The sequence below is a fragment of the Pseudochaenichthys georgianus genome, chromosome 18, assembly GCF_902827115.2.
Source record: "Pseudochaenichthys georgianus chromosome 18, fPseGeo1.2, whole genome shotgun sequence".
In the NCBI taxonomy this organism is placed as follows: Eukaryota; Metazoa; Chordata; class Actinopteri; order Perciformes; family Channichthyidae; genus Pseudochaenichthys; species Pseudochaenichthys georgianus.
In genome coordinates, this window is record NC_047520.1 from 11,147,429 (window position 1) to 11,171,937 (window position 24,509).

Here is a 24,509-nt window from a genome sequence, read left to right on the forward strand (position 1 = left end):
AAGTGGCCATCTACGTCTATCTTCTGGAAACACCAGGTGATACCCCACTTGTCACAATAATATTTCATGCCAATGCATATATGTGGTGTTTTTAGAGTTGACTATATTGATTAAGGCAATAGACTATGATATTCTGCTTGCACCTCGCGTGAAATGGCGCATACCGGAAGTACGATGTCGCCCTCGGCCCAAAACCCGTATGTGTGTGTGTGTGTGAAAGAATAACAGTGAACGGATGGTTATTAAAGTAAGGTAAAATAAACAGAATCACTGGTTAGTGTTGCCTGACTTTATATAAGTGTTTTTTACAAGTGTGTGGTTGCGTTCTAGTCACTTTGCTCAGCGCTACTGCTTGTTACAACTTGTATTCGCCGACCTTTGCCGGGTTGCCAAGTGGGGCCAGCTGAGAGAATAGACCAGACTCCAGCAAAGGTAAAGTGCGCCATCCTAGTGGGATCAACTGAAATGTCGGGTATTGCAGGAAAAAGGCAAAATGAATGCGGTCTTTACTATAATTTGGACAATTTTGTACCAATATTCGGCGGGCCAGATTCAAAAGCCCAACGGCCGTATATGGCCCGCGGGCCTTAGTTTGCCCATGCCTGCTCCAGCACCTCTGAGCACGTCTCATTGCGGTTGCACGGGTTGCCAGATATAGTAAGTGAGCACAGGTTGTGGTCCCAAACATGCCAACAGCACTGTGACGACAAGACTTGAACAATTTACCCACAAATAAGGTTTAGTTTATTGCTCTCCATGTCATCAGGATTAAGAAAATACTGGCCTCATCGTTATGAAACTTGATGATAGGTTGCATGCAGAGGCGGATTTAGGATTGTAGGAGATCCGGGGCTTAGCCCAGGAGATTTTGTTTTAAATATTGAAGTTAAAAGCATCAATCTGGTGCACTTTGAGAGCAACATTAACCCTACCTTAATAATACCTTAAAGGGGACATATCATGCTATATTTGAACAATATATTGTAGGGCCATACCTATATAAAGTATATAAATAGTTTTTCTTTCAAAATACCAAACAGATCCTGCATTTTAGCCATGCCTCATTTCGCTCTTTGCTCTTTCCAGCGCTGTTTTTGCAGGGGCTGATTCTGTGAGCTGCACCACGCCCCCCTGCAGGAGAGGGGCGCGTGCTCTGAGATCAGCTGCTGGGCTGCAGCGGGGAGAAGAGGGGGAGAAAAAGAGATCTCCGTCCTCCGTGTTTTATTCTTATATTATTATATACTATGTATGTACTTCTTACTCAGTCAGCCAGAGTGCAGATATCACCATTAGATTCACAAACCTGAAATCATCCATTGCTTCACTTCTGGTGATGACATTGTTGTCAGCTGCTGATACTGCTGCTGCTGCTGCTGCTGCAGCTTGTGGCGCCTGCTTCGATGAAAAATAACTTTCTAATATCCATAACTTTATAGGCTATTAGCTTAAAACTCGTCAGGCACTAGGAAGGATCACTTCTTCTTCAGGGCAGGGAAGGCAACGCAGTACGCAGGCTAATGTCCCGCAGCGGCTTGCCTCTCTGGTGGACTCCGGTACTGCGGTACTGCACATTACTCCAGAGACTTTTTTTTTTTTTTAAGTGAAACATCCGGGGCTTTTCAGAAAACATCCGGGGCTTGAGCCCAAGTAGCCACCCCCTAGCGCCGCCTCTGGTTGCATGTTGGGTCATGGAAATTACATTTTTGCGCAGGTATGAATCACGGGTGGATACGTTTATACTGTGGGTATTTGGGCTGCAGTCATGTGGTTGTTTAAAGAATCCGAAAAATGAATTCCGTGTGGAAAAAATTGAATGAAAGCCCCTCAAGTTGAAAAATCAACGTAAAAAGGCAAAGCTGCCTCTGAGCAAAGCTAGCTGATTCGCGTCTTTATGCTAAGCTAGGCTAATTATGTCCTGACATCTTACAGAACGCATAATGAATATATTTGCAGTTAAATATTGAACTTTATTTTAAAAACATTGGTGTTTCTTGGACTCAACTTTTTTCTGCCCGAAAATATAGATACTATAATATAGATAGCTTTGATGACCTGAAAACAGTGTTCGTCTGCTGCCATCTGAAGTTAGCTAAGCTGACGTCAATGATGCTAACTTCCCTATTAGTCAAATTGGATATTTATACTCTTGTGTATAAGCTTGTGCTGAGACATGCCAGCTTAATGCAAACTCCTCAGGTTGAACTGTTTGAACTTTGGACAGAGGCTAACTTTCCCCTAGTCCTCAGCCAAGCCACACGACTGTATCCAGCTCTGTAACTTAAAGCACAGACATGGCATGCATATCAATCTTCTCGACTAGGTTTAAATATACCTTTTTAAATACATCTTAAATGTTATACAAAGTCATACTGTACATTATCACACACATTTTGTTAATTTAATCTAGTAGTATCTTTAAAAGTCGTGTGTGTTGTGTGTGTGTGTGTGTGTGTGTGTGTGTGTGGTGTGTGTGGTGTGTTGTGTGTGTGTGTGGTGTGTGTGTGTGTGTGTGTGTGTGTGTGTGTGTGTGTGTGTGTGTGTGTGTTGTGTGTTGGTGTGTGTGTGTGTGTGTGTGTGTGTGTGTGTGATGTGTGTGTGTGTGTGGTGTGTGTGTGTGATGTGTGTGTGTGTGTGTGTGTGTGTGTGTGTGTGTGTGGTGTGTGTGTGTGGTGTGTGTGTGTGTGTGTGTGTGTGTGTGTGTGTGTGTGTGTGTGTGTGTGTGTGTGATGTGTGTGCTCGCTGGTCAAATGTCCGGGCAGAATTTATTTTACCGGACTAATTTGAAACTTACCGGTCATATTTCAATAATAATAATAGTTGTGTAGCAGAGTTTCCGTTAGCAGGTAATTACCGGACTATGAGCAGATATGCTTCAGTTCACGGGGCTCATTTTTATATTGCTTCAGTTTATAATCGTAACAGATCGAAACATTCAGATTCATTTTTCAATAAATGATACAACATAATTATTACATTCAAACAAACTACTTGTAGTAGGTAACGTACATTATTCAGAAGTTTACATCAACTTTGAATAATAACACGGTAGAAACGGAGCCTCTCTTTTCCCCTCTCCCTCCCTCTCTCTCCTGACAGCACGTCAGTTTCTCATGCAGCTCCTGCAGCCCGCTAAACAGAGGGCGGGGCTTCAGGTGCTCATGCAGAGCTGCGTGTCTCGGTCAGACTCAGCAGCTGATCTGATCTCTCTCTCGCGTCCGGTTACACTTCACTCGCGTTCATGTCCATATGGATCAGATCCAGCTCTCCTGATCGGCCTTTATAGAGAGCACCGATCAAACTATTAAGAGTGAATATCGGCCGATAATGACCGGCGGCCGATCGATCGGAGCCTCCCTAATTATTACCAGACATGTTGACCGTCAGGTTTTGAATTTACCGTTTTTTTATAAATGTTACCAGCTAAAAACCGGTAATTACCGGCTAACGGAAACCCTGGTGTGTGTGTGTCCCACATTATTTTTCCTGTGTACAGCTGGCTGCTAAAAATATTTGGCCACAGAAAGTGAGAGTGTCCTGTATAAGGCGTCTGTGTGTGCATGTTTTTTTTCCAATGTGTGTGTGTGCTCTGCTTTCTAGGCGCTGGCAGCCATTTTTAGCTCTGCCCCACCGCTCTCAATCATATGAAAAGGATCGCCAGTCTGCACCTCTCTCTGTCTCTGTCACCTCAGCCTGTGCTACACTGCCTGTGCTACACATTGACTTTACAGTTATGTGGAATTTGTTGACATGATACATTTAATTAAAGTAATCGTTTCAGTTTTTTCAGTGTACCCGAGACTCCCCTACTATCTGGGTCTGTCTGGTGCCACGTGACCCCTTTCAACCTCAGTTTCCTAAAATAGTGCTTTTCTTATTGCGCACAATGAACAGCAAGAGAGAAACGACAAACTCGGCTGCTGTGTTTTTGTTTGCTTTTTAAGGAAGGGCCCAGCCACCGGAGGCTAATTGGCCGATACCAGCGTCACTTCCTGGAAGTGGGGTCAAGGCGCAGAGAAGGAGCGCCCTGGTGGAAATAGGGGTGACTGACCGCGGCTTGTTTTTACCAGACGCTGACTCGCAGCCGGACAAAAGAAGTGGAGTAAAGGATCAAGGCCTGTTGCAGTAATTACAAGCCCCCCCACCAACCCCCCCTGAGGGGCTTGTGGAATCGACAGAAAACAATGACTCAGCCGTAGAACGGACATAAATTGATTTTCTGCTAGAAGGTTAAATGAGCGGGCATTTCTACCTTACTGTGGTGTTTTGTTGTGCCCATTGGCTACTTTAAGTATTTTGTTGTTTGTGCCTTCTTGAGGCAGAAGTCAATATCGAAAGTCTGTGATGGACATACATTTCAAAGGCTGTCTGGCTGTTAAGATTGGGAAGTCTTTGCCTTCAATGATTGTCCGTCTTTGGACCCGTAGTCATTTTACAAAATCACATGCACTGTTGCAACTTTGAAGGTGTGTATGTTTTCAATAGAACTGGGTGCCAAAATTGTCGCCCAATGACATTACGAAAACAACAAATCTCCCGTTCAACGTTCACACACTCACGCACACACAGCAGACAACACAACCTCTTGTGATGCATTCCTTTGTGTCAAACCGCTGCCTCTGGGCTTCGAGTCACAGCACAGGATGTCTGAGAGAGGGACAAAGACATAGACAACAAAGACAGAAAGAGAGAGAATCGTTCATGTGTTTGGAAAAGACAAAATTAAAAGGAAAAGAGAGACTGACGGGAGAAAATAGATTTTCCAGTCAAATATGCAGGAGAAAAAAAAGGAAATAAGTGCCTGGCCCAGAAAGTGACTTACTTCCCTATAATAAGTCAAATTCCTTGCCGCTTCCCTCCTCCCTGCGTGTGACGGCCGGCCCTGCCATCAGTGACCATGCTGCCAGCAAAGGGGAAGAGCCTGGCTGGATCATACCGAGGCATGTGATCCGAGTCACACCGCAGCAACCCACATCCTCAGCATTATATTCTATTTCCATAAAAAACAAAGCCTTCCAACGCTGCGCGGTTGCATAACACGCTGGTTACCTAAATGTGTTTTCTTCGTAAGGCTATTACATTTTTTATAGGGCTGTCAGTCGATTAAAATATTTAATCGCGATTAATCGCATGATTGTCCATAGTTAATCGCGATTAATCGCAAATTAATCGCACATTTTTGATCTGTTCTAAATGTACCTTAGAGGAATATTTTTCAAGTTTTTAATACTCTTATCACCATATGAGTGGACAAATATGCTTTATGCTAATGTTTATTATCATTTGAACAATGACAAATATTCTCATGAATATTAAACACAACAACCTGGAACCTCTCTCATACAATAATACAATATTGTGTGTGTGTGTGTGTGTGTGTGTGTGTGTGTGTGTGTGTGTGTGTGTGTGTGTGTGGCCACACATACACACCCTCGCGTGGAAGTGTGGTCTGCTGCAAGCGGGCAGCAGGAGCGGGGCTGTCAGCATCAGCTTGTAGATGGTATTTTAAACTCGATGCGCTCTGAAACTACGGGGCATTAAATCGCATTAAAATAATTAGTGGTGTTAATTTTTTTTGCGTTATTAACGCGTTAACTTGACAGCCCTAATACAGTGTATACTTTTCTCATTTTGGATTCTTTGTGCTGCATCTATGTTTAGAGACCCATTCCTTTACATCAGTCATCTATATCTGATTCAGCGATGTCACTGCTGTCAGGTTTGTCACTCCCTATCAATAAAGTTAAATTAATACTTTTACTTATGTACTTTTACTTTACCTTTTTGACATATTTGTTGTTTCCTTTAGTATTTCCATTTAAAGCTACTTAATACTTTTACTCCACTACATTTCAGAGGAAATATAGTAGTTTTTACTCACTACTTAATTTTAATACTCACAGTTACTAGTCACTTTGCACATACAAATACATATGATACACTGATATGGTGTAATTTTGTACTGTACCTCTTATCTACACAGTATTTAAGTAACACTTAAATGCTTGTACATGTATAAAACAGGATAACATAATAACCATAATATAATATTGTGAAAAGATCCATTCTGCATTTAGAATACTTTGATACTTGTAGTACACATAGCTGATAATACTTCTGTACTTTTATTATTCTGAAATGGGTCATTGTGCAGAATACTTCATGTACATTTTGATGCTAATACTTATGTACTTTTACTGAAGTAACATTTTGAACTCATACTAGATCATAGTATTTGTACTTTTAGGTTTAAGAGTACTTCTTCCAACATGGAATGTAGTAACACTTGGTCATTGGTTCCACAGCATTTGTTTATCGATATTCAAATGTTTAGTTAGTGTTTTTGAAAATGCAACACATTACAAGACATCCATCACACGTGTTTCAAAGTTGTTTTATCACAGTTTTAACTTGCAAATCACCAATTGTTGTTAAAGTAATCAAAATGAAAATATTCTCTAACTTGACATTAGCAAGATAAGTGTTTACTGATTTAATATTGTTTTAACTTGAATTGATTTCCCAGCATTGCAAGTTATTAAACTTCAGGTACATAATATTCTCTCCCAAAAAATGATTTGTCATAGTCGCATTTTTGTGAACTTGTAGTAACACTGCTCCTTCTCTGTATTCTTAGAAATCCTAACAATACAGGTTTAAACAAGAACAGCTGTTGATCGCACTGGCAGTATTTGTGTTTTTCTTACTGGTATCATGCTGGCGCTTTTGGAGTTTGGTTTTAGGAAGAGTTTCAGAAGGAGCACGACCCTCCAGTTTCTCTGTCATAATGAATGCAAATCTCTGCAGAGAAAACGTCTTACCGTGAATGAGAATTTGCAACATGTACTGACTCAGATGTACAGTAACACTGAAAACCTACGTCATCACTGGTCCATTTATTCGCAACCACTCATAGTGTGTTCACCTTTTTTAATAACAGTGGTTGCTTTTATTATGTTCTTTATTTGAGAAGCATTATTGTTTGGCCCGAGGGAAGTCATTTGGGAACTTAAGCGGTTAACACTTTAATATTGTCTTTCTTTGGTGCTTTCTGTCTTGTGTTGCATGAGGGTATTACTCTTCACAGTTTACAGTCTTTTCTTGGTGCACATTGTAGTTCTCTGCAAATATGAAAATCTGTGGTGCAACTTGTTTTGAAAAGCAATTACTGGTCGTTTCTTGTGATTCCCATTATTTTCCACATTTTATTGCAAAAACAATCCTTTTTTAATCCCGGGGTGAATGTCATGTCTTCCATATTCCTGTAGCTGCTTCACAACAACAGCCTCGAGTGCTTCTATGTGTGGAAAGTCATATTTCTTAGCCAGGGACACAAGGGACAGTGTTGTATTTATGTTGTTTTGTCAAATGCAAGTGAAATCCTTTCAAATGCTACAGCCTTCCAAGGTTTCTAATTTGTCTTGCCTGTAGTAATCCTGCTGACGGAAAACAAATAGACAAACAAACCCATCTTAAAACATGACCTCCTGGGAGCGGTTTAAAGTCCAGTGATATAGTTCGTTGCATTTCAACATGTCTTTCTCTTCCTCTGCAGTCCTCCTGTCTCAGCCCATAGAGAATGAATGTATGGAGGGTTTGACGCTGAAGATCACGGACTTCGGCCTGGCCAGAGAGTGGCACAAGACCACCAAGATGAGCACCGCCGGCACCTACGCCTGGATGGCCCCCGAGGTCATCAAGTCCTCCACCTTCTCCAAGGGCAGCGACGTTTGGAGGTGAGTGGACACAACCATTTTCAAGCTCGTTCCAGGGTTTTATTGTGAGGCGGATATTAAGACTCGTGTTTGACCAATCACGGCACCTTACAGGAACATTTCTACACTTTGGGAAATTTGCTTTATTGCAGAGAAGATCAATACCATGCTGATGTCTGTATGCTAAAGCTAGGACTAAGCAATTAGGTGTATTTCCCGACATGTCGAAGTGACACAAATTGTGTTTTTTGTTAGAAATGAACATGTTTAATTTCCCCAAATCAAGGTTAAACTTAAAACCTTTTTTTCTTTTATTACATTTGTATTTTTATGCAGAACTAAAGTCATATTACTGCTTCGCTTGAAGGACATGTTGTGAGTGGAATAAATAAACCTGAATATTATATATATATCGCGAATGTTTGATCGCGAGCCAATGAATACGGCGGCGTGTCTAATGATCTTAGTTTAAACGCACCAATCTGTGATGCATGTCTCCAGCTGACTAATATAAGTGTTTCTATGGTGACAGAGACGTCTCTGATTGTGAGGGATTTACAAAGTAGGTCGTGCAGGATTTCACAAGGACGTTTGGCATAAAACACTTTAATAATGCAACTGAAAGGGAAAGGTGCTTGCTGGTGCCGTGTATTCTGATACTTTGAACACACCAACCAATAAAAGAAAGAACGAATGCTCTGCTCAATCCCTCAAGGGCTATAAAGTAATCAATGCTGCAACACTTTATTTCAGCAGCAGGCCAATATTTACACCAATCACTATTATATTGCCATTTCATCCCTTCCTCTGTTGTGCCCTTGCTCTCTTAAGTTAGCTTAGGCTAAGTGAGCTCTTAGCCCCGGGGAAAGAAAGCTTTCATTCTGCCACAATCCTGACACATTCCAAAGTGGCTAACCCGGACTTTAGCCGGGGGCTTGCTGGCACTGCTTTTTGGGGTTTTCCCCTGAAAATCAACTATTCACTAAGCTAGGCTAGGAACCCTGGACGTGTTGGGAATAACTGAATACCAACTTCAAAGATGGCAACCCATTCATTCCTATTAAAGTTACACCCTGGGCTCTGGCACTTAAAGAGGCCCTTTTATACTTTTTGGGGTTTTCCCTTTCCTGTAGTGTATTATGTAGGTTGTACATAACCTTGTCCCCCCCCTGCCTGAAACGCCTCCATTGGACATCACTATGTAACACTCGCCCTTCTCTTGGCTTGTGCTCCAACTCATTGTACTTGATAGGCTAAGGGGCGGGACATCACTTAGTGTTTAACCAACCACAACAGAGCTGGCCAGCTAACCAATCAGAGCAGACTGGGCTCTGGTTTCAGACAGAGGGTGAAAAGAGGTGCTGCAGCACAGGCAGTACGAGACAAATAAAGAGCTTTTTGAACATTAAAGCATGGAGACATGTCACTGCTTGATTAACTTTATGGTATTCATCCAACAACAGTACATTAGTTCTTAGTGAACACCCCCACATGGTTAACATCTGTTTGAATAGTGCTATCTTTATCGGAGCGACCGTGTTCGCTGCATTTTGCTACGTAGCCGACCTTTTGAAGGTAAGAAATGTCCAGCATTCCATACTCTACTCTTTGACCGCTATGCACGCACATTCCAGGTACTCACGGTACTCTGCATTTTGTCATACTTCTCAGTGTAAATGCACTTAAGCACTCAAAATAGCAAGTGTAAGTATATAATCAATAATACAAATCCGCATAATAAAAAATACAATACAGCCTTTTGGCGTGATGTTTATGACCAAGCATACACCAAGAGCAATTACAGACAATTACAATGTCTTTATATTCATGTAAACAGTAATCTGTAGTAATTATCTGCAACAACTCAGCAGGAAAGTGGTCCTGCTGCATCTGTCTGTGATAGAAACAGAGGGGAAAGGGTGAAAGTGCAGGGGAGAGAGGGTGGGAGACGCGAGTGATGACGAGGATGATGGATGGCAGCAAGACCGCCGCACTCATGTGACGGCGTGCCTTCAAAGAGCGGCTCTGTGCTTTGTTGCGGGACATCTGTACAGCACACTGTCCCATTGTCTCCAGTATAGACAGAGGAGGAGGCCACACACCAGACCTAACCACAGCTGTGTGTGTGTGTGTGTGTGTGTGTGTGTGTGTGTGTGTGTGTGTGTGTGTGTGTGTGTGTGTGTGTGTGTGTGTGTGTGTGTGTGTGTGTGTGTGTGTGTGTGTGTGTGTGTGTGTGTGTGTGTGTGTGTGTGTGTGTGTGTGTGTGTGTGTGTGTGTGTGTGTGTTGTGTGTGTGTGTGTGTGTGTGTGTGTGTTGTGTGTGTGTGTGTGTGTGTGTGTGTGTGTGTGTGTGGTGTGTGTGTGTGTGTGTGTGTGTGTGTGTGTGTGGTGTGTGTGTGTGTGTGTGTGTGTGTGTGTGTGTGTGACGCCTTAACTGACTTGAGAGGGCTTTTAAGTGCCATTGTTAAATTAGCATAGACAAATGATTTCCTAAAGCAATAATACACAGTGGTTACAGCACTTACTCACATATGCTATGGTTTAACTTTAATCCATTGGATTTGGACCCTTTAATCCTCTCCTAAATGGTTCTTTGCAGCCCAACACAGAGCCTACGTGAAGCCAATTGAACATGCTGCTAGTGAGAACCTTTTAGAAAGCGTCTTTGAGGACATCAAAAATGGTGGAAGCCACTTAAGGAATGTTCTGGAACTCAACCCTATTTAGTGTACAAAAGTGTACAGTGTCTCCTCAGTGTCCCGCACACATCCTCTGAGTTTCCATGTCCACGTCTCCGAACAACAATCCCACATAAGTTCATTTTCACAGCTATCACAGCACAATCTGGAAAACGACTAAATGCGCAAGAGCTGAAGGGTGATCTTTGTTCTACCGGTCTTTCTCTTTTGTCCACGGCCGCTCGTCTCCAAAGCCGCCACGCGGAGACAGCGACCGCCTCGGGACGTTGAGCTGCGTTTTTCTGCCCAGTGTGTGTGGAAGTTGTAATTAAAGGGGGGGGGGGGGTGTAATTGACAGTGTGGGAGATCCAAGTCCACGCTTCATCTTCTGAGGACACAGAGCTGCTCCCATTGTGTGGCTTCAAAGTCTTGTGTGTGTGTGTGCATTTGTTCGAGTTTTGCATGCATGAGTTTACAAGCACATGTTTCACAAAGCAAAGATATTTCACTTGAAACAATGTCTTTGTTCTGTACTGCCACCACTAGGATAATGAATTGGTAAGGTATTATGTGCTGAACAAAGCAAAGTAAACGTCCATAAGTAGAAGTAACCCAGGGTGCAATGAGCAAGTATCCTTTGAAAAGCATAAATCAACACATTTTAGACTTTCCATTTGTATCAATTATGGTATGGATGTTTGTAAGGCAAGTTTATTTATATAGCCCCTTTCAACACAAGGCAATTCAAGGTGCTTTACAAAAATGAAAGACATTCAGACAAAGGCATTTAAAAACGTTAAAAGATAATAAAAGAAACATTAAAAGAAAAAATAAATGAATAAAAAGTACATGAATAAAAAGTTACAGTGCAGTTTAAGATATGAATAGTTCACACAAAAGTTCCACTTTACTGATGAACACAACGGCTCAGTTTCAATGAAAAGCAGTGACAAAAAGAAAAGTCTTCAGCCTGGATTTAAAAGTAGTCAGAGTTGCAGCGGACCTGCAGGTTTCTGGGAGTTTGTTCCAGATGTTTGGAGCATAATAACTGAACGCTGCTTCTCCATGTTTAGTTCTGACTCTGGAGACAGAAAGCTGACCAGTCCCTGAAGACCTGAGAGATCTGGATGGTTCATCATTTAGCAGTAGGTCAGAAATGTATTTTGGGCCTAAACCATTCAGTGCTTTATAAACCAGCAGCAGTATTTAGAAATCTATTCTTTGACACACAGGAAGCCAGTGTAAAGACTTCAGAACAGTGATGTGATCCACTTTCTTAGTGTCAGTGAGGAACCAGTGTAAAGACCTCAGAACAGTGATGTGATCCACTTTCTTAGTGTCAGTGAGGAACCAGTGTAAAGACCTCAGAACAGTGATGTGATCCACTTTCTTAGAGTCAGTGAGGAACCAGTGTAAAGCAGAGTCCTGCATCGGGTCGGGTACCCGCGGGGGTGACCCGCAAAAAAGGTGATTCGCGAGTGGTATTTTTTCAAACGCTTTTTTCCGGGTTCGGTTCTGGGTAAAACAAAGATGATGCGGGTCGGGTCGCGGGTATTGCATAATAAATATATTAAAATAATAATAATTTAGTTTAATGTTTAAATCCTCAGACTTCTCCCCCGCGGGACCATGCATAATCATAACCTCTGCAGCGCATCGATCTGCTGCTGTGCGCGCCACATTTGAAATGGCGGAGGTGAAGCTCTCTAGTGGAGAATATACAGCATTTTCAATAACACTTCCTCAAGAGCGAAATCCAACGTCTGGGAGGATTTTGGTGTCATCCTATAGATGGAGAAAATAACCAACATCCCACGCTTTTTGAGACAAATATGCCACTGCACGTTTTCACTGCTCATATAGGCTATGCGGGTTCGGGTCGGGTTGCGGATCTTGTGCCGACGGGTCGGGTCGGGTTGCGGAACTAATTGGCAATATGTGCGGGTAGCGGGGCGGGTTCGGTATTGCACGTCGCGGGTGCGGGGCGGGAGCGGGTCTTGAAAATCAGACCCGTGCAGGACTCTGGTGTAAAGACCTCAGAACAGTGATGTGATCCACTTTCTTAGTGTCAGTGAGGAACCAGTGTAAAGACCTCAGAACTGGAGTGATGTGATCCACTTTCTTAGAGTCAGTGAGGAACCAGTGTGAAGACCTCAGAACAGTGATGTGATCCACTTTCTTAGAGTCAGTGAGGAACCAGTGTAAAGACCTCAGAACTGGAGTGATGTGATCCACTTTCTTAGTGTCAGCGAGGAACCAGTGTAAAGACCTCAGAACAGTGATGTGATCCACTTTCTTAGTGTCAGTGAGGAACCAGTGTGAAGACCTCAGAACAGTGATGTGATCCACTTTCTTAGTGTCAGTGAGGAACCAGTGTGAAGACCTCAGAACAGTGATGTGATCCACTTTCTTAGTGTCAGTGAGGAACCAGTGTAAAGACTTCAGAACAGTGATGTGATCCACTTTCTTAGAGTCAGTGAGGAACCAGTGTAAAGACCTCAGAACTGGAGTGATGTGATCCACTTTCTTAGTGTCAGCGAGGAACCAGTGTAAAGACCTCAGAACAGTGATGTGATCCACTTTCTTAGTGTCAGTGAGGAACCAGTGTGAAGACCTCAGAACAGTGATGTGATCCACTTTCTTAGTGTCAGTGAGGAACCAGTGTGAAGACCTCAGAACAGTGATGTGATCCACTTTCTTAGAGTCAGTGAGGAACCAGTGTAAAGACTTCAGAACAGTGATGTGATCCACTTTCTTAGAGGCAGTGAGGAACCAGTGTAAAGACCTCAGAACTGGAGTGATGTGATCCACTTTCTTAGTGTCAGTGAGGAACCAGTGTAAAGACTTCAGAACAGTGATGTGATCCACTTTCTTAGTGTCAGTGAGGAAGCAGTGTAAAGACCTCAGAACAGGAGTGATGTGATCCACTTTCTTAGTGTCAGTGAGGAACCTGTGTAAAGACCTCAGAACAGTGATGTGATCCACTTTCTTAGAGTCAGTGAGGAACCAGTGTAAAGACCTCAGAACTGGAGTGATGTGATCCACTTTCTTAGTGTCAGCGAGGAACCAGTGTAAAGACCTCAGAACAGTGATGTGATCCACTTTCTTAGTGTCAGTGAGGAACCAGTGTAAAGACCTCAGAACAGTGATGTGATCCACTTTCTTAGTGTCAGTGAGGAACCAGTGTAAAGACCTCAGAACAGTGATGTGATCCACTTTCTTAGAGTCAGTGAGGAACCAGTGTAAAGACCTCAGAACTGGAGTGATGTGATCCACTTTCTTAGTGTCAGCGAGGAACCAGTGTAAAGACCTCAGAACAGTGATGTGATCCACTTTCTTAGAGTCAGTGAGGAACCAGTGTAAAGACTTCAGAACAGTGATGTGATCCACTTTCTTAGTGTCAGTGAGGAACCAGTGTAAAGACCTCAGAACAGTGATGTGATCCACTTTCTTAGTGTCAGTGAGGAACCAGTGTAAAGACCTCAGAACAGTGATGTGATCCACTTTCTTAGTGTCAGTGAGGAACCAGTGTAAAGACTTCAGAACTGGAGTGATGTGATCCACTTTCTTAGTGTCAGTGAGGACTCGAGCTGCAGCGTTCTGAATCAGCTGCAGCTTCCTAATAGATTTTTTAGTGAGACCTGTTTGTTTGTTTGTAGCCTTTATTTAACCAGGTGAAGCCCCTTGAGATAAAAAGATCTCTTTTTCGAGGGTGACCTGCAGGACATTAGTTACACATGTAACATAAAAACAACAGAACAACAATATAAGGAAGACATACAACATAATGTACAGTTTACAAACTCTATGTACAGTGACAGGTACCATGAGTATCAAACCGCATGTCACCCAGCGGAGTTTTAAAAAGATGCAGGGGAACCAAAGTGCTCAGTTTTAAACATGTTTGCAGACTGTTCCAAGTTAGTGGAGCTGCACAACTTCCCTAAGACAGTCCTAGCACTTGGCACATTTAATAAAACAACATCATGAGATCTCAGGCAATAAGTACTTTCAATTCGTCGAGAGATTAGAGAGCAGATATAAAAAGGTAGTTTACCCAACATGGCTTTATAAACGAACATGTATCAGTGACTGAGCCTCCGTACAGTAAAGACACCATTGCAGTAGTCGTGTCTACTGAAGATAAAAGCATGGACAAGTTTCTCCAGATCCTGCTTTTAATCCTAGATATGTTCTTTAGGTGGTGTCCGCGGGGTCTTAAAAAGTATTAAAAGTTGATAAATCAATTTAGCGAAAATTAAGGCTATTAAAAAGTATTAAACGGCATTTTCCAAGGTATTAAGAAGGTCCACAGCAACGACAACATGTAACACCCTTTAATTTACTGAAACAACATGTCGGGAAACCCCCTCAAGGCGGCCCCATGCATAGCGTGCCATAAAATGCTGCTTCTTATTTTAAGTTTCGTTGCCTTGCTCCGCTCTGTGGGGGGGGGGGGTTTATCTGCTGGTGGACTACCTGAGAGATATACAGCAGGAGAACACGCCGTCCACCGTGGAGAATAACCAGAAGGGCAACCATGACAACCATGCTCCGGGTCTTCTTCGCTGCTTTTGGTGTATTTTGTGGCGGCAGCAGCGCCACTTACAGGCCTGGCATATGTACTACAGCGTTTCCAGCATTTCCAGCGGTCTAGTGTGAACGGACGCGTTAATGAATCGAATGCGTGTGAACGGAAGACTTTTTTGCGTTTGCGTTTTACTGTATGCATCCTCGTGGGGCCGGGGTCTAAGCCCAACTATATCCGGTCACAGAGATCTGCTATTTTAAAGTAAGGTCAACACATATCGACCCTAAATATAGTCTATATTAAGAACGAGAAAAGTCTTAACATATCGTTTTTTGTAAACATATGACAAATGTGTGAGGGCGATGACGTCGGAGCATCGTCCTCTGTGCCGGGCTTAGCCCCGGAGAGCCCCAGCCCAATTTAACCCCTGGGTATTTGTGAGGGAGCTCCTATATGGCATTACCCCGCTGAAGCTCACCACAGTTTAATATATTTCATAGTTCAATGTTTTGTCAATTGTTTTGTTTATTGGTCAAATACTGGTTTCTACTGGTTTCTGATGGTTCTACTGGAGTGAAAGAGCACAGAAGCAGCAAAGCAGCATGCTGCATTAAACCTGACCTTCACAGAGAGGTTGAAGGTCATGTGGAGAGGAGGCTTCAGTAGTCTGTCTGCACTCTGTTTAGTTGTGCTATCTTACAATCAATATAGTAAATGTGAGGTAAAGTGTGTCGCCAAGGTAACCGGTTAGAACTCGAAGTTGCGATGAGGTCTTAAAATGTATGGAAAGGGTCTTAAAAAAGGTCTTAAAAGGTATTAAATTTGACTTCAGGATTCCTGCATATACCCTGTAGTAGGCTGATTTAGTAACTGTTTTAATGTGACTGTTGAAACTCAGGTCAGAGTCCATGACTACACCTAGATTTCTGGCTCTATCTGTTGTTTTGAACATTGCAGACTGAAGCTCAGCGCTAACCTTTATACGTTCTGCCTTGGCTCCAAAAACCATGACCTCAGTTTTATCTTTGTTTAATTGGAGAAAGTTCTGACACATCCAGTCATTGATTTGTTCAATGCACTGTAGACATGAAACGTTTCTTATCAGATTTGGCACAATAGATTTATTTTGTATAAAACAATATAAAAATATGTATTTGGACTGGATTGGTTCAGTTTTAATGTACATGTATAGCCAATTACATATCTAGAAGTGTTCAGTGTTGAACATAATGGCTTGCTGTCATGTAACTTTGACTTTTCTGTCCCTTTAGTCCTTTACTGGGGACATTTTAGTTAATAGAAATAATGCACATATCCAAATTAAACACTTCAAACAGGCTTAATGGTATCATTTGTAACATTTTTGCATTAAAAAGTCAAAAAGAGGCTTAACCTATGCTTTATATTTTGAGTTCAGTATTTACATTATCAATTATTTTAAAACAATGTATCTTTCTGTTTAATTTTCGTCGCTTATTGCGGCAACGTATATGCATTGGGGTTGTCTGCCACAAGCGGTCTTAAATTATATTTGAACTAGTTTTACGGCACATTTTTAAGATTCACTTTTCTGATGATCGATTTTCCTTTTAGTTTAACATTTTTTTTAAGGGGTCCCTGCAATCGTGTCAGACTTCTACAAACAAAAACACAATAATGCGAAAGATGCTATAACCATATACAGTCTTTACTCAACATTGTTTAAAGAAGACACATTTTCAGGTTCATATTAGTATGTAGTGTCTCTACTGTGACATGTCTCCTCTTTTCACCCTCTGTCTGGAACCAGAGTGTGTGGTAGAGAAACTCCCTCTAATAGAATAGAGATGGATGGAATCGGAGGGATGAACCCCTCTTTAATAGTCACACATGCAGAGCACACAGTGACCTTTGTTTGGATTAGAGCCTTTTGCACACCTTATACATGCACACACTACTATTTAACACGCTACAGGGAAGGGGCCTGCTTCACAGTCAAAGCCATTGTCTATCTGTTTGCTGGAAGACTTTCACTGTGAAGCATCTGGGTTTGCATGAACAGCTTATGAATATGTAAACCGCCTCAAATGGCAGAAGTCTAAAAAGTCAAATGAAAGAACATACTGTGGTGGTCTAATTTCACCATATATATCACCATACTAAAAGTGCTGATACATGTGTATAATGCGTGTACTTCGGGATCTATGCTGTGTCTAATCCTGTCCTGATGTCCTGTCTCATGCCTGTGTGTTTCCCCCCCAGCTATGGTGTTCTGCTGTGGGAGCTGCTCACAGGAGAGGCCCCCTACAAAGGGATTGATGGACTGGCCGTCGCCTACGGAGTGGCAGTGAACAAGCTGACCCTGCCCATCCCTTCCACATGCCCCGAACCCTTCGCTCAGCTCATGTCAGGTGGGACACGTGTTTGGAAACATAATTGAACTCATTGCTCCGTTTATGCAACGACTTCCTGCTCAGTGGTGTGACAAGACAGTACTCTTGCGTAAGATCAAACCAGAGTCTCCTCTTTCCATTTCCTCAAAGCAGGGTTGAAATTGAGAAAACAAATTCCTGTATGTTGTTAATGACGTGGCTGAGATGAGGAAGTGTTTTTGTGTGCCCACGCCACCTTGTGCAACTTACCAATTACTTTGTTGGAGTTAAAAGAAATGTCACCAGGGTGCTGCGGAACATGCTAGCAGGCTGTTATCTGCCCCTGCCAAAACACAGACACAGTACGCTCACATTCTCTCCGCTTATCCCCGTCTCTTGATGTCTGCTTGTCATTTATGATTGTATTCGAAAAAAAAGAGATCAGTGCACAAAGGCACCGATAGCCACCTCGGAGGATTAATTAATTATTGGATTGGTTTTGATCTGCTTGTATTGCCTAAAGTGTTAGCAAGTTATGCAAACCCCCCACAGCATGTTAATTAAGGATACACTTTGAATAAATGATCAGCTTGACTCTAGATTATGCTAACAGAAGTGCTGGAATATATGTAAATATTAAATGAGGCATCGCAGGATACTCTTTGGACATGAATGCAGGAAAACACTTCTAAGTAAGTAATTTGACCGGATTGGAAGTCTTATAATTGTAACGAACAAAAAGGGTCATATAGTTTGCCTATTTTTAAACACAAATTCAGTTTTTGTAAGGAATATGATGATCAGTGACCTACTTCCTTCTTTCAGGTCTCTTGATTCAAGAAAACACTAGGAAGAAGTGAAACTGCTGGAAACAAGTCAATTGGGTCTAGTTTAACGACAATGTTTTCCACTTGTTTTAAGGAAACGACTCGGTACCAAACAAATAACAATTTTCCACATGATCCTCAACATCAATTTGATCTGCTTAGGTCCATCACTTTCAATGTTGTATCGGTCCAAGGACAGGCCATTCATAAGAGAGTGCGTTTGGTGTAGTAATAACCAGTAATGGAAAGTAACTAAGTACTCATGTGTTGTACTTAAGTGCGAAATGTGGGTACTTTGATGACTTTACTTGCATATTTATCTTTCTTCCTCTTCTACTCGACTACAGGTCAAATCAAAACATCGTCCTTTTTTACTTTTAAAGGGGACCTATCATGCAAAATGCACTTTTGTACGTCTTTTATACATGAATATGTGTCCCCGGTGTGTCAGGGAACTCACCAAGTGTCAGAAAACACAACCCTCTCTCTTTTCCTCCATACCCAAATCTCTAAAAATGGGGGCTGGGTCAATGGAGCTGATACAGATTTGAATTTTTCTGACGTCAGAAAAGGGGTGCTCAGGCCTATATGGGCAAGTCTCCACCTATCAGGGGAATGGGGGGGTTGGGCCACGGCCATAGAGTGGCGAAGTCACGCCCATCTACTTCCGGTCCATGGGACCTTAAGTCAATGGGGAGAGAACACTTATCTTTCGATCCCGTTTGAATTGTGCCATGAATTACACATGATGTTTGTCAATCTTTAAAAAGTCACAGTTTGTCGTAAAACTGTTGAAATATAAGACTATATGAAAAATACGCAACTAGAAAGACTACAAATCCCAGAGTCGCGTAAGTGACGTCACAATTGTTTTCCTCTGCTAAATATAAGAGATAGCTAAGATAAGATAACTTTAGCAATATTCCTGTGTGCTTAGTACCAGGCTGTAATCATACCAGCAATGGGTCTTGCTCATTCTTTCGCTTCCCATCTGATGAAAGGACCAGGAGTGGCTGGCTGGATCAAGTTAGTTACCTAGCTAGTAGCAAGCACGTTAGTTTGCATTACAGCCTTAGCCTTGTCATTTTTATTAGCCTTAACATGAAGTAACATCAAGTAACCCAACATGTTAAGCAGTAAGAGTAGTAGTCATATTTCGTGAACCCTTTGAAGAGTACTGTCACCCGGTGTGATCATTCTAAAATACACCATTTAAGCCCGGGGGAGAAATGCTAACGCTAACGCTACATTAGCATCGGCGATCTTTTTCTACTTCACGCTATCTGCACAAATGGTTGACATTAAACATTAGAAAGACCAGGCAAGACAGTAGTGACGGCCATCTTGGTGACGTGTGTTGTTGTGAGAGTCTGCGAGACCAGAGATGTAGTTCATTAAGCGTTTCACACAAACAAATGTGTTACTTCACAGTTTTACCACACATTTTTATTTTATTTTACTTGCGAAATTATCTTTTAAATTGACAAACATCATATGTGTAATTCGTGGCACAATTCAAACGGGATCGAAAGATAATCTTTCTCTCTCCATTGACTTCAATACATAATTTTTCCGAAATAAGGTCCCATGGAGCTCCCCCGGAAGGGTAGGAACTTCGCCACTCTATTGCCGCTCGAAAGCGCTGGAGACGCTGTAGTACATATGCCAGGCCTGTAAGTGGCGCTGTAGTCTGCCACAAAAGCAGAATTAGCCCTTGCAAAAACAGGGCTGGAAAAGAGCAAATAGAGCGAAATGAGGCATGGCTAAAATGCATGATCTGTTTGGTATTTTGAAAAAAAAACTTCAGACATGTTTTATATAGGTATGGCCCTACAATATATTATTCAAATATAGCATGATAGGTCCACTTTAATCTTAAAGCTTTTATTTACTTACAAATTAAGATTTTTGGACAAAAATAGTGTTTAAAATTATGATATTTCATTATAAACGTAACAAGCCAACATTTCTTTCTCCAACTTTAGAGATTAGGAGAAAAAAAATAGACCTTTTTATAAACATTTATGTAATTTCCCAATTTATTTTTGAATAATTCAATGAATTAGTTTTTGTAAATGTATTAGGATTTTTTTTTGCCTTGGGTACATTTATGTTTTGACTTTATTCCTTTAACTAGAGTGAGTTTACAGTGTGGTATCAGTGCAGGCTCTGAATACTTGTCCCACCACTGGAAATATCTGACCCGCTGTTTGTGTTACAGAGTGCTGGGACCAGGACCCCCACCGCAGACCCAGCTTCAGCTCCATCCTGTCCCAGCTGCTGGCCCTGGAACAGCAGGTGAAGGAAGAGATGCCGCAGGAATCCTTCCACTCCCTGCAGGAGGACTGGAAAACTGGAGATCCAGGACATGTTCGATGAACTCCGGGCTAAAGAGAAGGTAAAAGGGCGCTCAGTGCAGGAGTCAGTAACCCTTTGTGTTCCCTTTGTATTTTTTGTATCAATCCATACATTTTCAGTATCCTAGATTCTCATATGTGGTTGATTTATTTAGTTCAGACTTTGGTGTCATGTGGGAATACAGTGTTTAAAGAAGACAATGTCATGCTCATATCAGAAACTTATATTAGTTTGTAACAGAACATGTTTGCATGCTTCCATGTTACAAAATGTCTTGTCACACCGTCAGTTGGAATATTCCTTTCTTCACCCTCTTTCTCAAATGCTCCGTTTTAGTGCATTTCTCTTTAACACAGAAAAAGTATGCGCTGATTGGCTTGTGAGAAAGACTACTACAAAGGAAGTTCTGGCGTGTTGAGTCCCATGATTTCTGACAGGGCAGTCAACAAACTGACTGGGTTGTCATATTTCACACTTCGTGGCTTAGTAGGCTCAAGCACAAACAAAAAATTGCCTACTCAGCTAGCCAATAATGGTCATTAAACGTTTAATTCAAACAATCTTCGGCAGCTCTTTTCGAACCAGGTTGAGATGAGACTGTAAACCAGACACATGATAGGGACCTGCTCTTATTAAACTCCTCTTTCATCCACTTGTCCTTCTTCGTCCATCAGGAGCTGCGAAGCCGCGAGGAGGAGCTGAAGCGAGCGGCGGTGGAGCAGAAGTCCCAGGAAGAATTCCTGCGGCTGAGGGAGCAGGAGCTGGCCCAGTGGGAGCAGGACGTGTTCGAGCGCGAGCTCAGCCTCCTCATCCTCCACCTGAACCAGAACCAGAACCAGGAGAAACCCAACGTGAAGAAGAGGAAGGGCACCTTTAAGAGCACAAGCTCAAGTGCAAGAATGGCGAGAAGATCAGCCAGCCTCAAGGTGTGTTTATGTTCTGTTTTTGAGTCGTTCTGTCACAAATCAACAACCAGCCAGATTGTGTCGGCCAACGGTCTTGGCGAGAAATCCCATTTCAAGGGCCATTAGTGGCTCAGTCTCTAGAAGCAACGATAACAACAACAGTCACAAAGAAATACAGAGCAGAGAGGTGTAAGTGAAGGAGAGTTTTTGGCTTTGCTTTGCTGTCCTATCAGGAATCACGTACGTTTAAAGACGATATTTAGAAAAGCAGGCTGCCGGTATTTTCTGCTGTTGTACAAAACCCTTGAAATGGTTTGTCCTTTATTTCCATCTCAATGTCAAACTCTTTTAAATGTTTCCATACCCTGAAACAACATTCGCACAGATGTGACTACAGCAGATATTTAAACTGTCCAACACACTGCAGCATCCTCTACTATCACACAGTCACACAGTTCACATCCAATATTTTTCAATGCATGTGTGAGTGTATTTTAGGCTGAGCAAGCATGCGTAAACATTGTGTGTGTGTGTGTGTGTGTGTGTGTGTGTGTGTGTGGTGTGTGTGTGTGTGTGTGGTGTGTGTGTGTGTGTGTGTGTGTGTGTGTGTGTGTGTGTGGTGTGTGTGTGTGTGTGTGTGTGTGTGTGTGTGTGTGTGTGTGTGTGTGTGTGTGTGTGTGTGTGTGTGTGTGTGTGTGTGTGTGTGTGTGTGTGTGTGTGGTGTGTGTGTGTGTGTGTGTGTGTGTGTGTGTGTGTGTGTGTGTGTGTGTTGTGCTTAGGCCTTTCCCAGCAGCAGCAGGGCGGTGATGTGGTGGTGTTGGGGGGGGGGGGTTGATGAGAGGGGGGAGAGTGAGCCAACCACGCCTTGTTACTTCCTGTCTATGGATACACTGCTGGCTGGCCTCCCTTCACTTTCTCACTCTTGCTCCATGCCTCTCTCTCTCACTCTCTCTCTCTCTCCTCTTTCTCTCTCTCTCTCTCTCTCTCTCTCTCTCTCTCTCTCTCTCGCCGTCTTTCCTTTCTCTCACTCGTCTCCCCTCTAGCTCCCCTTTTATTCTCTCCCTAGCCATATCTCCCTGACTATCTTTTTCCCTTTCCTCTGTCCAGCATTATTATTCATATCTTCATCCTGTGTTGCTCTTGCAATCTGTACGCTGTGGAATAACTCCGATATGCCTAATCCTGTAGATTCAAATAAAAAACATTCTTAAAAGGTTCTTATTAAGGATGTAATGGTTGTATTTGCCACATCCAAACTCAAGTGTATACTCAAGGCTGTGCTAAAAGCTTAATACAGGCTTTGCATATGCATCACAAATGTGGCTCCTTCATGGGTGTATAGTGGCTAAATATATAAAGATACAAATAGCCTGGTGATGGGGAGATAGATGTGCTGTGGTATGGCTGAACATCTATTTACACTCCAAGTAAAACTGTAAAATAAATGGCTCTTAATCTTCAGCCCTAGGTTCTACATAGCTTAAGTCAGCTCAATAAACCAGAGATCAAATGTTAGCTTATTTAGCTAACAAGCTAGTTTAGCAACACTGTTCAACTTCGTAAACAAGACCCTACTCACCCTACTAATGCTAGTTGCTAATGCTATCAGTAAATGAGCAAATTACTCTTACTGAAATGCTACCCTCGAATTTATAATCAGTGAATTTGAGTCAAGATACATGTATTAGTTGATTAACTGTTATTCGTGGTATCTCTTTCTTTACATCCGTCAGTGTCAGTCACACTCTCACAAATAAAATGGAGCAGTCTAATATCCTTTAAAAGTAAGCATATATATAATTTAAAGGCACAAACCCTTGATTACAATGGAAAGGAATGAAGAAATCCACATGTACAAATGACAGATTTAGGAGGGGAAATTGATATATTGAGGGCACATTCATTTGAGGTAATTTTCAGAATGAATGTCTAAATCTATTAATAATGTATTAGATTAAATGTCCCTCTTGATACTCATCAGGCTTCTGTTTAACAGTATTGCCTTCTTCTCTCATCAGCAAATAAGTACTTCCTGCTGCTGCTGCAATAGTTACTTCTACTAGCTAATTGCTATGGAGCACAAATCTGTCTCAAACAACTCTACAAGTTAATTAAATAAAAAGTCAATTTAGTGCAGAAATAAAATGTTTAGGGATTTATTATTCATTTAAATAAAGTGACCCTCCTGACACGTTGAGCTCTGCAGATTTGTAGCAGCAGTAGCATGCTGTTAGCCACAGCTAGTAGTTACTCGCTATGTTTGAGATGAAATGGCCAGCAGGCAAATGAGCCATGTAATATAAGGCTATTGAGATCTGCTTACACGGCACACTTTGACATAAAGAAACATTGCGTGCCAAGCTTAGAATATGTATTGCTCTGAATGTCCAGTTCCTTGGTAGTCAGTACGGACTGTTTTGGACAAAAAAGGAACCGAAAAAAAGTGTAACAACCAAACTAACAACTGCTGAATGTACAAATGTTAAGCAGAGCGATGAAGGCTAAACAAATGTATGTATTTAGGTGGTCTAACATTTTTGTTTGTGTGTTGCAGATTTCATCCATAAGATCACGGTGCAGGCTTCCCCAGGCCTGGAGAAGAGGCGTAACTCTCCTGATATGGGTTCAGGCTCCTCACCCTCCTTTCGCCGTTTCCGTGCAATCCAACGTGAGTGGAGTCGTGTGTGTGTGTGTGTGTGTGTGTGTGTGTGTGTGTGTGTGTGTTCCTTTGTCTTCTTGCGTGTACTCACAGTATCTGTTGCAGCATTACTCCTCACTGTTTCCAAATTCCCCCTTTCATGTGCTCTCAACCACCCACTCATCTTTTTTATCTTCCCATGCTCCCCCCCTGCTTTACTGCTCTCTCTCTCACACACACACACACACACACACACACACACACACACACACACACACACACACACACACACACACACACACACACACACACACACACACACACACACACACACACACACACACACACACACACACACACACACACACACACACACACACACACACACACACACACACACACAGCCACAGCCTTTTCCCTTTTCAACAGTCTTTTCCAGTCCAAATATTATCTGACTTCCTCTCAGCAGCTTTTTTCCACTGCCGCCCCGCTCGGCTCCCCCTGCCCGCA

At 42.2% G+C, this 24,509-nt stretch overlaps 1 protein-coding gene across 1 annotated transcript in view; it reads left to right on the plus strand.

Moving 5' to 3' along the window:
• Positions 1–24,509, plus strand: part of LOC117463771 (mitogen-activated protein kinase kinase kinase 11) — a 57,190-nt gene that overhangs the window by 17,455 nt on the left and 15,226 nt on the right. The window contains 7 exon segments of the mRNA XM_034106205.2: positions 7,553–7,733; positions 17,162–17,310; positions 20,320–20,447; positions 20,449–20,496; positions 21,131–21,332; positions 21,335–21,382; positions 23,916–24,029. Coding sequence (XP_033962096.1) covers positions 7,553–7,733; positions 17,162–17,310; positions 20,320–20,447; positions 20,449–20,496; positions 21,131–21,332; positions 21,335–21,382; positions 23,916–24,029 — 870 coding nt within the window.